General features: G+C 37.5%; 1 protein-coding gene across 6 annotated transcripts in view; it reads left to right on the top strand.

Annotated features, from left to right (window-relative positions):
* PPP4R4 (protein phosphatase 4 regulatory subunit 4) overlaps window positions 1-12024 on the top strand; it is a 103489-nt gene that overhangs the window by 44158 nt on the left and 47307 nt on the right. For 4 of the 6 annotated variants that reach the window (XM_044230870.1, XM_044230871.1, XM_044230869.1 and 1 more), the window contains exons 4-5: window positions 10646-10793; window positions 11312-11385. In XM_044230870.1, the coding sequence (XP_044086805.1) occupies window positions 10646-10793; window positions 11312-11385 (222 nt within the window). Of the gene's footprint in view, window positions 1-7125; window positions 7227-7328; window positions 7701-10645; window positions 10794-11311; window positions 11386-12024 lie in introns of those variants that run through there. The other 2 variants (XM_044230872.1, XM_044230873.1) reach the window with 2 other exon arrangements.

Genomic DNA, 12024 nt, shown 5'->3' with positions numbered 1-12024 from the left:
TGTGTTTTTTTTAAATCTATTTGTGCTTAAGGATAAAATAGATTAATATCATTCATTATTTTACAGCAATTAAATTCAGTGGAAACATTTATTGAGTGTATCGTTTTCTGGGCATATAAAATGTTAGATCAGCTAATATTCCTAATAAACCTAAAAATATTGCCTTTCAGTAAATTCTGTTAGAGACATGAGTTTCTCATTCATTTGTTATTTTTACCCTGCTTACCATAAAAATGAACTAGAACTTTTAAAATTCTTAATTAGGAAATCCTTCATTTCTCTGATAGTGGGACCACTGTTACTACTTGAATATTGTTTCTATTTAAGGCATTTGAGTAATATTTAGGATCGTTTATAGATATTTTTATTTACAATCCTTGCAAAAATATAAACCTAGAAAATATTTGCAGATTATACTGTAATACAGATCTGTAATGTTTGATTAAAACTTTATGGATTAACTAACCTTTTGGCAGTGGTGAACTAAATATCCTAGAAATTTCTCAAATTAGAATATCTAGAAGCTCTAGATAAAATACAGCAAGCATTCTTTTAAATGTTTAGTTAAGCCTGTTAGGGAGAAAGGACTATTAGGGCTCAAAATCAAAGCAATCAGTTCCATTTCTACCTAAGGTATAGAAATGTGCAAGAAAACATTACTCCTGTGCTAATAACAATGAAAAAATAGGAAAGCATATCAAATGGCTTTGAGACAATGTCAGGTGATCTAATATATGTGCAATTGGAGTCTCAGAATGAGGAAAGAGAGAATAGAGAAGAACTATTTGAAGGAATAATGGCCAAGGCTTTTCTGAAGTTAATAAACAAGAACAACCCAAAGATCCAAAAGCCCAGAGGATCTAAAGCTGATACACACACACACACCCCACACCTCTAGGTATATTATGACCAAACTGCTCAATATAAAAAGACAATCTTGGGAACAGCCACAGATGAAATAAACATTACAAACAGAGGAATAAATGTGAGAGTAAAGCAGACTTCTGGTCAGAAATAATGCAGATTAAAGGGCAGTGGAATGTTAGAAGTACTAAAAGCAAGAAAAGAATGTCAACAAGAAATCTGTGCCCAGTGAAAATATCTTTCAAGGATGAAACTAAAATGCTATTTTCTTTAGTCAAACAGAAATTGAAAGGGTTCTTTGTACCAGACTTATTCTACAAGAAATGCTAAGGGATGTTTTCAGGTAGAAGTAACGTGATAAGAGATGGACGTTGAATTTACCTGAAGAAATAAAGAGCACCAGAAATGGTAAAAATTTGGGTAAATGTAAATGAAGTAACAATGCAACACAAATTCTTCAGAAAAGAGAGGAAGTCAGAGTAAGTCATTCTATGAGGTAGACATTACCCTAGTACCCAAATGAGACATAGACATTACAAAACCGAAAAGCTATAGATGCATATCCCTCATGAGCTTACATGAAACATCTGAAAAACAGCAAATCAAATTCAACAACATAAAAAAGGATAATATATCATGACCAGTTGGAGTTTATCTCAGGAATTTAGAGTTGGTTCAAAATTAAAAAATGAATCGATGTGAGTTTTTATATCAACAAACTAAAAAGAAAAAAAATACACCACCATTCAATCATCTCAGTAGATTTAAGAAAAGCATTTGATAAAAATCTGTCATTCCTGAAAAACAAAACAAAACAAACCCAGCAAACTAGGAATAGAGGAGGGCTTTCTCTGAAAAATGTATAGGCAAGGGTGAAAAGACTGAATTCACTTAAGGGTGAAAGACTGAATTCTTTCCCCTAAGATCAGGAATAAGCCAAGAGTGTCCACTCTTACCGCCTTGTTCAGTGTTACACTGGACATATGTAGTATGGCAACAAAATTAATAAAAGGCACTCACATTGCAGAGAAAAAAGTAATAATGGCCTTTTAAAAGAATAACATTATCTATGATGGAATCTACAAAAGAAAAACAATCGAACTAAATAAGTATAGAAAGGTTGGAGGATACCAGATGAATATACAAATCAATTGTATTTCTACACAAGCAGCAAACAACTGGACACTGAAGTTTTTCTAAACTACCACAGTTGCATTAAAGTACATAATACCTGAGGACCAATTGGAAAAATGATATGTAAGACCTATATACAGAAAATGGTAGAACATTGCTGAGAGAAATCATATAAGGACTAAGTGAATCAAAACACCATGTTCATGGATCAGAAGACTCCATATTGTTAAGATGTCAGTTCTTCCCATATCAATCTATATATTTAATGTAAGATAACAGAAATTCTAACAGGTTATGCTTTGTTTTTATTTATTTGCTTTTGGTAGGAAATGACAAGCCAATACTAAGATGCATATGAAAATACACAAGACCAAAAATAGCCAATACAACTTTGAAAAAGAGAAGCAAAGTTGGAGGACTTTTTGCTGTCTGATTTTTGAGCTACAATATATATCTACAGCAGTTAAGACCATGTGATAATTATATAAAGATAAATCAGTGTGACACATACAGAGGAGAAATAAAACCCATGTTCACATTGCCAGTGGATTTCAGTACAGGTGCAAAGGCAGTTTAGTGTAGAGAGTCTTTTCAAGAAATGGTACTAGGTTAATTGGGGAAAAAGTCCATACCTCACACCATGTACAAAAATTTAATTCAAAATAGACTGTAAATCTAAATCTTAAACACTAAAGTTGCAAAAAACTTCTAGAAGAAAACAAAATCTTTGTGACCTTGGGTCAGTCAGAGGTTTTTACATATGGCACTGAAAGCATGATCCATAGAAGAAAAAATTGGTATGTTTGACCTCATGAAAATTTTAAGCTTCTGCTCTTCAGAAGAAACTGTTAACAGAATGAAAAGAGAAAACCTAGAATGGGAGAAAATACTCATGGATCACATATCTGATGAAGGACATGTGTTCAGAATACATAAACAACTCTCCAAATTCAATAACGAGGGAAAACCCTGATTTTAAAAAAAATGGACAAAAAAATTTGAACATATGCTTCACTAAAGAAGATTTATGGATGGCCAGTATGCATAAGAAAAATCTCATTAGATACATGCAGATGAATCTATACACTTGTTAGAATATTTGCACTGAAAAACCCTGACCGTTATCTTTTCAGACATTTTCTAATATGCTTCTGCCTAATGCTCTTCTTCTGTGACTTGAATTTCGCATTCATGGTATCTTCTATGTCTTTTACCTTCTTTTCCATTCTTTTCTCTTTGTGACTCGGTCCAATTGATTTATCCTGACCCATGGTTTAATTCACCGATTCATTTGTGTCTAATCTGATTTTGATTATTACACTTTTCAGGTCTAGAATTTCTAATTAGCTCTTTAAAAAATCTGCCACATCTTGAACCACATATGTGTCAGATAACATCAATACCCAGAGCACTTTTTAGTGCATTTCTGTTTTCTGCTTCTGCTGGTTCTCATTCATATAATCTTATCTCTTCATGTGTCTGCATATTCTTGATTGTGTGTTTGATCTTGTATTTGATAAATTGTTTGTAGAAATAGATTGAGCCCTAGGATGAAACCTTCCTCTGGAAAGGAATATATTTTCTTCTGGGAGCTATTTATCTGCACTATCAATATAGTCTCAGTTAATCCAGTGACAGATAGGGGATGGTTTACAGCTGGGCTGCCCTTCCTACAAAGGCCAATCTGCTTCAGGATCATTCTTATCCATTCCCAGGGCTCTTATTGAGACCTCCACAAGACTCAAAAAAGTCACTTAAGCTCTTAGCCTCTCAGGAGCCTTTTCTCGAATTAGCAAGTGACCCTAGAGGAAAACAGGCCCCAAATTACATGCTTATCTTCCTGGAACGCCATTGTCTCTTAGATTTTGGGTGGGTAATTATTCCAGTGGTGGGTAATATAGTATGGGTAATTTTTTTAGTTTTGCATGGGTAGCCTTGTTAGTTTCCATATACCTTTATGCAGATGAATTTTGTATTTTGTCCAGTTTTTACTAATTATCATCAGAGGTGTTAGAATGATCTAGTCTGCCATTACGAAGTTCCCTTCACTTCTCTTCTTCTTGGTTGAATCTTGAAATGATATTAACTAAAATGTTTCTGTTCATGTACCTGCATATACCCTTCAACCACGACCTGCCATCACCTTTACCCCCGTACAAAAAAAATTGATTGTTTTCCAGTGATGTGTTAGGAATAATCTTGCACTTTAAATATTCACCAAAACATTTGTGATCGATCTCTTTTTTTAAACTCTGAGTTCTTCAATCCCTTTATTTTGTTGGGATGAAATTATGTTAAAAGTAGCAGATCTCCACTCTTAGTCTCATCTACAATCTCATCTACGCCCAAGTCTTTATATATTATCTATATAGGTTGCATCTATTCTATATATTCTCTTATTTACAGTGACCTGTCAGAGCAACAGATCTGTATATGCAGTTTTCTGTTCCCAGTCTCTACTTGGATGCCCGAGAGGCCTCTCAGAGTTAACAAATCCAAAACTCAGCTTCTGCCACTTCCCCTCACCACCTGGGGTTCCTCCAGTGTCCCCTGTCCTAATGTGTAACATTATTATCCCCCTGGTTTTCAAGGCGGAATTTTGGGAGTCGTCCTTGATACCATCTCTTCTTTTACTACTCGCTTCTGCAGTCCCGTTATGTTAGGTCTTCGGTATTCTGTTGAATCCACCCACCTCTCCAACCACACCAGCTCTGCCCTCGTCCAAACTATGCGGATTTCCTCGGATGAGGGTGATTGCTTCCCAGGTGATCCCTGCCTACCACTTCCCTCCCATTCCACCGTAACTTACTACTTTCTGACTCATTCTCTTCTTAAGAGTCAGCATGCTATTTCGAAGCATGTAAGACTAAGAGTATTCTCTTGCTGAATGCATCTGAGGCCCTGCGTCGTTGGGGCTCCTTCTACTTTACCCTCCTCAGCTCCTTCTCTCACTCTGCTCTAGGGACACTGATCTTTCAGTTTCTGAATCTGCCATGCTTCTTCTTACTTCTTAGTGCTCGCTTTTGCTAATTCTTCTTGCTTGTCTATCTCTCTTTACCCCAACTTTTGTCTAATTATCCTTTCTTTTCTTATAAGTCAGTTGTCACTTCTCAATGATCCTCTCTCAGAAGAGATCAGGTCACCTGTTAGATGTTCTTATACCATCCGTGCTCCTTATCCTCAGCTCTTGTCACAGTTGTAACTACGGTGTTAACAGGCACACTGTTAGCCCTGCTCATTTCTGAGTCTCCAGCACCTGGCACAGTGCCTCGAATGTCACTAAATATTTGTTGAATGTTTGTGAATATAAAGAAGCAAGAGGGGTCCTTCAAAGGTAGGGGCACAATGTTTGACTTTTCTCCAGTTTCTCAGAATACTTTGTATGATGCTTAATAAATAGCTGTGAATGAAATTAAAATCATATTGTTATCAGATTTAGATCTTCGTTGGGCTACTTTAAGAAGAATATTAGAAGGGACTAGATTAGTATAGACTGACAAGAGTGAAAGCCCTATTTCCACTTGCTTATAGACATTTGCCACTTTCCAGTGCTGCTTCCCACATCCAAGAAAACAACTTATAATTTTTCAAAATATATTTGACTAATTAAATATGGCTACAGTGGATGATTTGATATGGTTACTGACAGTACTACCTAGCAAATAGATATTTCTTTGATAAGCACATCTTTTCTTTGCAGTGTTATATAGCTTTTTTTTTTTTTTTAAAGATTGTATTTATTTGAGTGAGAGAGAGAACACACAAGTGGTGGGGAAGGGCAGAGGGTGGGAGACATAGACTCCTTGCTGAGCAGGGAGCCAACGTGGGGCTCAGTTCAAGGACCCTGGGATCATGACCCAAGCTGAAGGCTGATGCTTAACTGACTGAGCCACCTGGGGCCCCCTATATAGCTCTTTATTTACATTCTAGGCCTAACTTGTAAGATTACATGATTCTAATTATTATATGTAAAAATGACTTTTTTGGGCAGAGTAGTCCAATTAGAACTTCAGTTTTAAAACCACTGTCGTGAAATGTTTTTCTTTGTTAGGTGTTGTCATGATCTTGCGGGGAATGGTGTGTGGTCACATGTCAGTAGCCATATGACAGTTACGATTGGCATTGGTATTTCCTTTACGGAAAGAGATCTTTGGGATATTGTTACGTGTACCTCCTCATGAACCTTGCTAATCACTGAAACACAGATTTAAATAAGGGAAAAACATCCCTCTTAGTCCTGTTCCTGTCTCCACTTTATTTTCCCTTTTTCGCTCTCAGAGTCTGATTTCGGGGCTCTCAACTAGTTCTCCCCCCACTTTATTTTAGAGTACAGCATGGCAGCCAGTGATAGGGGAAAAAAAAAGGCAGAGTGAATTGTTAAAGGTACCCAAGTTGGTATGTTCCAATTATTCATATTTAACTCAGTTTTAAAGTCATAAATATTATCATTTAATAGTGAAAAGAGTTGTTTATCATTATTGTTTGTCATAAAAGTTCTCACAACTGTGACCCTCAAAACCCAGGTATTTTACATGTCCCAAGTCTTCAATGTTTTAGTATTTAGATTCCTATTATTTAATTTCAAAACAATCAATGATATTCTCTCTAAAAAATATACAAAGATACTTTATAATGTTAGGGCTCCTTTACCTTTAGGCAGCACCATTTGTGGTAAATATATTTACCAGTTTAAATCAGTAAGTTTAGTCTCCAAATGTGTGAATCCAAAATATTTGTTCTTTTGGAATACGCCAGTGATTTATTTAATGTTCTCGATGTCGTGCCTTGTAAGGAGGAGTATCTTCCTGATGTACACAGTGTGGGTTTGCTGGAGACCGAGCAGTCGCCCTCTAGGCAAGGACTGTATTCTGCGGTTTTACAAAACCCCCTCTCGTACGAGTCCTGCTAACTACAGAATGAATTTAAACAGCGAAGTGTCTAGGACGTTCTCCTTCCTCAAGTGGGAATAGTTTTTAAAATTTGGAGATGTACCATGTACTCATTTATCAAATGTCTCATTTCATTTTGGAGGACTTCAGGTTGGAATGCCAGCCAGACGTATTCTGTAAGAGGAACCTGACTGGCATTAAGGCATGCACTTAAGCAATAGAGGAATTTCCTTTTCAGTGTCTTCCAAGGTCCATGAGGATGCACACTTATTTACCCAGAGTATGGATCTCACTCTGTTTGTCCAGAGGGTGTGACTCTGTGGAGGAGAACACTTACTGGTAAGTGTCAAACTCTTATTGTATTATATTTCAGAAAAACATGTTTAGAAATGAACTTTTAGCAGTGATAAAATCTCTTAGTCTGTGCTGGTTTCTTAACAGTGGACAGTCCCCGATGTTGAAGTCAGCACAACAAGAGAAAAACCCAAATCCTGATAAGACTTGAGGATTTTTCGAAAATTAAGTGCAGACTAGTTGGGGCACATGTTCCTGCGGGAGTCAAGACTAAATAATGCAGTAAGAAGATACGAAGTTGGAGAGCTTCTCATGTTCTTCTTTTGCATAAAGTTCGCATATGCACAAAACCAAGACTGTAATGGCTTTCAGAGGGGCAGAATTACATCTCTTGGAACTTAAAACCGCAGACTCCTGTGACCCGGAATGTACACTCTGGCCCTCATGATATAGTTTAATATTTCCCTGCACCATACTTTGTGTTTCTAAATAAAAGCTGTGTGTTCTGAAACCTGCAAATGATGTATACTGGCCACATCAAATCTTTTAAATTAGGAGTGTTTTTCAAATCCAGAATGATTACTGTGGAACAGATGTTTGGTTTAGAAACGGTAAAACAAGGAGACAGGGGAGGGCTGACTTCAGAGACCTCTCGCTGCTTTACGCTGCTTTATGCTTCACGCCCATCATTCCTTCTCTTTTTCTTTCAGCAAAGAACTCTTAAGATATGTAATTGGCTATTGGTTGAAAAACCTTGTAAAGTGACGTTTGTGTGTGTGTGATACCAAAGTCTGAATGTGCAGTAGGTTTCCTGGGAATTAACCATACCGCTTCAACATTTGCCACGGGAAGGCCGCTGCCAGATCTCCTGCACGGTCACGTGAAGGCTTGGGATTGATTTTGGCCAGGCCTTAGTAAGTGACGAACGGAAGTGCAGAATCCATGAGGAAGAATTTCAAAACTTAGCTTTGGCATCAGGCAGACAAGGGTTAAGTCTTCAGAGTTGCCGGTCACTAGCTCGCAGAACATGGACAATCCCGAGTCTGGTTCTTCTGCTTTGAAATGACGTGTTATGTCCCGGAACAATCACTGGCCATGTGTCCACCCTATGAATCAAGACGTCTGAGTTCTTGTTGTGCATCCCAGCTGCAGAGATGCTGGGGGAGAAGGTGGCAGGAATGTCTCCTTATTGACGTGATAGAGGATGGAGAATGCATTTGTGTGTGATCTTTTTGGTTTGCCTTTGTCTCATTCTCCCAATCCCTAATCTTTAGGACTCTCCTCAAAATCTCTTGAAGCCACCTATTAGGAGATGTGGAAAATGTTTGTGAAGGGAGAGAATGTCAAGAGCAGGAAGTTTAGGTCAAAGGATAAGAGCTGCTCAGTCATCTGGCAATTTCTTCCTGAATGGCTGCTGCGTGCCAGGAGGTGGGCGCAGCTGTGAGCACAGCAGCCAGAAACTCTTGCTGCCCTGAAGCTGGTGTTTCAGGGTGCAAGACTGGCCATAAGCACGTGAGCATGTTGGGAGAGTAGAGATAAGGCATCCATGGAAAAAGGAGGTGGTGAGAGCGTGAGTGGGGGAGGGGCTTTCAGTATAAAATCGGGTCATTGGGGAGGAGCTTCTTGGAAAGGTGATACTTGAATAGAGGCTTGGGAGAGATCAGGGAGCCCATCACATGGAAATCTGGGAAAAGTGGAAAGTGGGAACAGATCTGGGAAGTCATTGCAAGGACTGACTTTTCTGAGTGCCAGAAAGCCCCTGGAGAGTGTTGAGCTGAAAAGTGCCATGATCCGTCTTATTTTTTATAAGAATCTCTCTGGCTACTATGTAGAGACTAGACGGTAGAGGGGCAATGATGGCAGCAGGGACTAGTGAACAGGTTACTGGGATAATTCAGGCTGGAGGTGATGGTGGCTTGGATCCGGGTGGTGGCCGTGGAGGTAGCAAGTGGTCAGATTCCGGATCAGGACTGGTCGGCCATCTGTGGCGAGTGAGGGACCGAGAGGAGCTGAGGACTAGCCTCAGAGTTTTGGGGTTGGCGACCAAAAGGGCAGGGCTATCATTCACTGCTGACCAAGGTGAAGACTGGAGGAGGAGCAGGTTTTGGGAAGAGATCAGTTCAGGTGAGGACAAGATGAGATTCCTCTTAGATAACCAGATGCAGAGGAGCCTGTGGATGGCCAGTGGTCATTATTTAAATGCCCAGTTTACACGAGTTGCTAAGTCATAATAACTTGGCTTATATGACTTAAATCTCTGAGAAGATGGTACTACAATTCAACTACAATTCACATTTTGTAGATTAGGAAGTAATATAGAGAGATTGATTTTCTTTTCTTTTTTTTTTTTAAGATTTTATTCATTTATTTGACAGACAGAGATCACAAGTAGACAGAGAGGCAGGCAGAGAGAGGAGGGGAAGCAGGCTCCCCGCAGAGCAGAGAGCCCGATGTGGGGCTCCATCCCAGGACCCTGGGATCATGACCTGGGCCGAAGGTAGAGGCTTTAACCCACTGAGCCACCCAGGCGCCCCGAGAGATTAATTTTCTTAAGGTCACAGATATGAAGCTTTGTTTTATGGCTGCCAGTTCTACATTGTTCTACCAACTTTATTATGTTAGTTATAAAATAGGAGTTCAAGGGCAATTCCCACAATTGACATAACTGATTAAGCAAAGTAGGACTTTTAACTAACTTTACATTTTACACACACACACACACACACACGCATACACTTTCTCTTCTAAAGAAGTAATATCTTTGATGAGGTTTATATGAAAGATTTTTTTTTTTTTTACTTTTTGATGTGTTGAAAACTAATAGGTTTTTAACTTTGAATATATGTTAATTTTTAAAAAATGTTGAATGGAGGTGGTTATGAATTCAGTCAAGTTTTAGGAACATTCTTATATTTAAAAAAATTCCTTTTAAAAACAGTTTACTGCATGGTCATTTATGTACTCATCAGTGTTTTTAAGGGGGAAAATATATTTGTATAACCTTAAGTGTATTCCTTTTTTATAGTAAATGCATAATGTTTATTTTTTGAAGCAGAAATACAAGTAATGAAGATACATGTGATTGACCTTTGACATTATTGCTCTTGGTATGATGGCAAACTGTACAAGACAAAAAGCAAAATTAGACATTGAGAGCTATCAAAAATCCCTATTCTATTATTCAGAGGTTTATCTATATTTATAGTTTTCATTTAAAAAGACAATGGAATCTTATCTTATTTTGTAAATGCCTAAGACATTTAAACTTTTTTGTGGTGTAATGAGTTAAGCAATAAGGAGCAGATTAATAGAGTTTTCTAAAAGTAATAAGAGGAAGCGCATACCCTTCTAGGTCATATACAGTTATTTTGTGGAATGTGACTATGTTTAGTTTCTCTGACCTTGGATTTTAAAACTTCGAGTTTCTGATCTCTCATCTCTGTAAACTCTTTGTGATTGCGCAGGAAGTCCTGCATGTTGCAGGAGTGGAAATGCAGTTAACAGCTGCAGTGTCGTTCCTGACCATTCTACAGGAAGAATCGGTGTCAATTCATACTTATGCCCACGCCTTCCTCCAAGTCATTCTGCTACACCTAGAGCACAGGGATGCAGGTCAGCAGCCCGGCGGTCTTCATTCTGTACCTGTTTATCGTGCCTTGGATGCAGCCCATGATGGTTTTCGAATCCTGTTAGCCTGATGAGGATAACTGAATGAGGCCATGGTGGTCATTAGTGTGACTAAAACCAGCCACGGCTCTTTCCTTCCAAAGCCCATGAAATTCAGTGGCCTTGAAAGCTGAAGACTCATTAATTCATCTTATGAGCTATACTTTTTTCTTAGAATTTTTGAATTTTATAGTATTCATGCAATAGTATCATTGTACAGTGAAAAATACACATTTTAGCTGAAAGATATTCCTCCCCATATTATTTTTAAAGATAGAGATGTTTTCTAGATGTTGGGGAGGCAAAAAAAAAAAAAAAAGAAAGAAAAAAAAAAGAGAAACTTCTTCAAATAGTAATAAAAATTATCATTCCATTTTATCATTAAGTATTGTTTAACTTAATGGCTGAGTTGAAACTAAATCTGTAAGACATTTAGTTGGGTGTGTTTTTTCTGTGTCGATCAGGTGTCAGCAATGCATGGCTGGAAACTCTTCTGTCTGTGATAGAAGTATTGCCCAAAGAAACCCTAAGACATGAGGTAATCCTTTCTTCCTTTTTTATTTATTTATTTTTTCAGTAAATACTATTACGTAAGCCACTCTAAGGCTTTTTGTTTTTGTTTTTGATAAAAAGTCACATTTAAAAAGAAAAATAAGGTTATTTCCCACTCTGAAAGCAACACATGTTCATTATGGAAAATATGAGTAATACAGAAAACAGTAGGAAGAAAAAGCATGGTTCTGGACTTAACCAAAATCTGAAAAATCATTTCAGATTTTTTTCCCTATACATGTTTTTTATTGGACATACTAGTAATCATGGTGAATTTGTATGTGGTTGGTTACTTTTCACTTAGCATTATTTTCCTATGTTATTTTAAACTCACTGGTAGTAGATACAAAATATTTTACTTGTTAAACATTTAAACCTACTTTCAACATTATTATTAAAATAAGGTATTAGCGAGCATCTATGTAGAACTATTTAAGTTTTTCAGATAATTTTCTTAACTCTACCTTCCAAAAAAGTGGACTTAGGAGGTTAGAGGACATTCATATTCTTTTTTTTTTTTTTCCAATTTATTTATTTTCAGAAAAACAGTATTCATTATTTTTTCACCACACCCAGTGCTCCATGCAAGCTGTGCCCTCTATAATACCCATCACCTGGTACCCCA

This window comes from Neovison vison, chromosome 13 (assembly GCF_020171115.1).
Source record: "Neovison vison isolate M4711 chromosome 13, ASM_NN_V1, whole genome shotgun sequence".
Taxonomy (NCBI): domain Eukaryota; kingdom Metazoa; phylum Chordata; class Mammalia; order Carnivora; family Mustelidae; genus Neogale; species Neogale vison.
The sequence above is the reverse complement of the archived record's forward strand: the minus strand, read 5'-3'. Positions and strand labels throughout refer to the sequence as shown.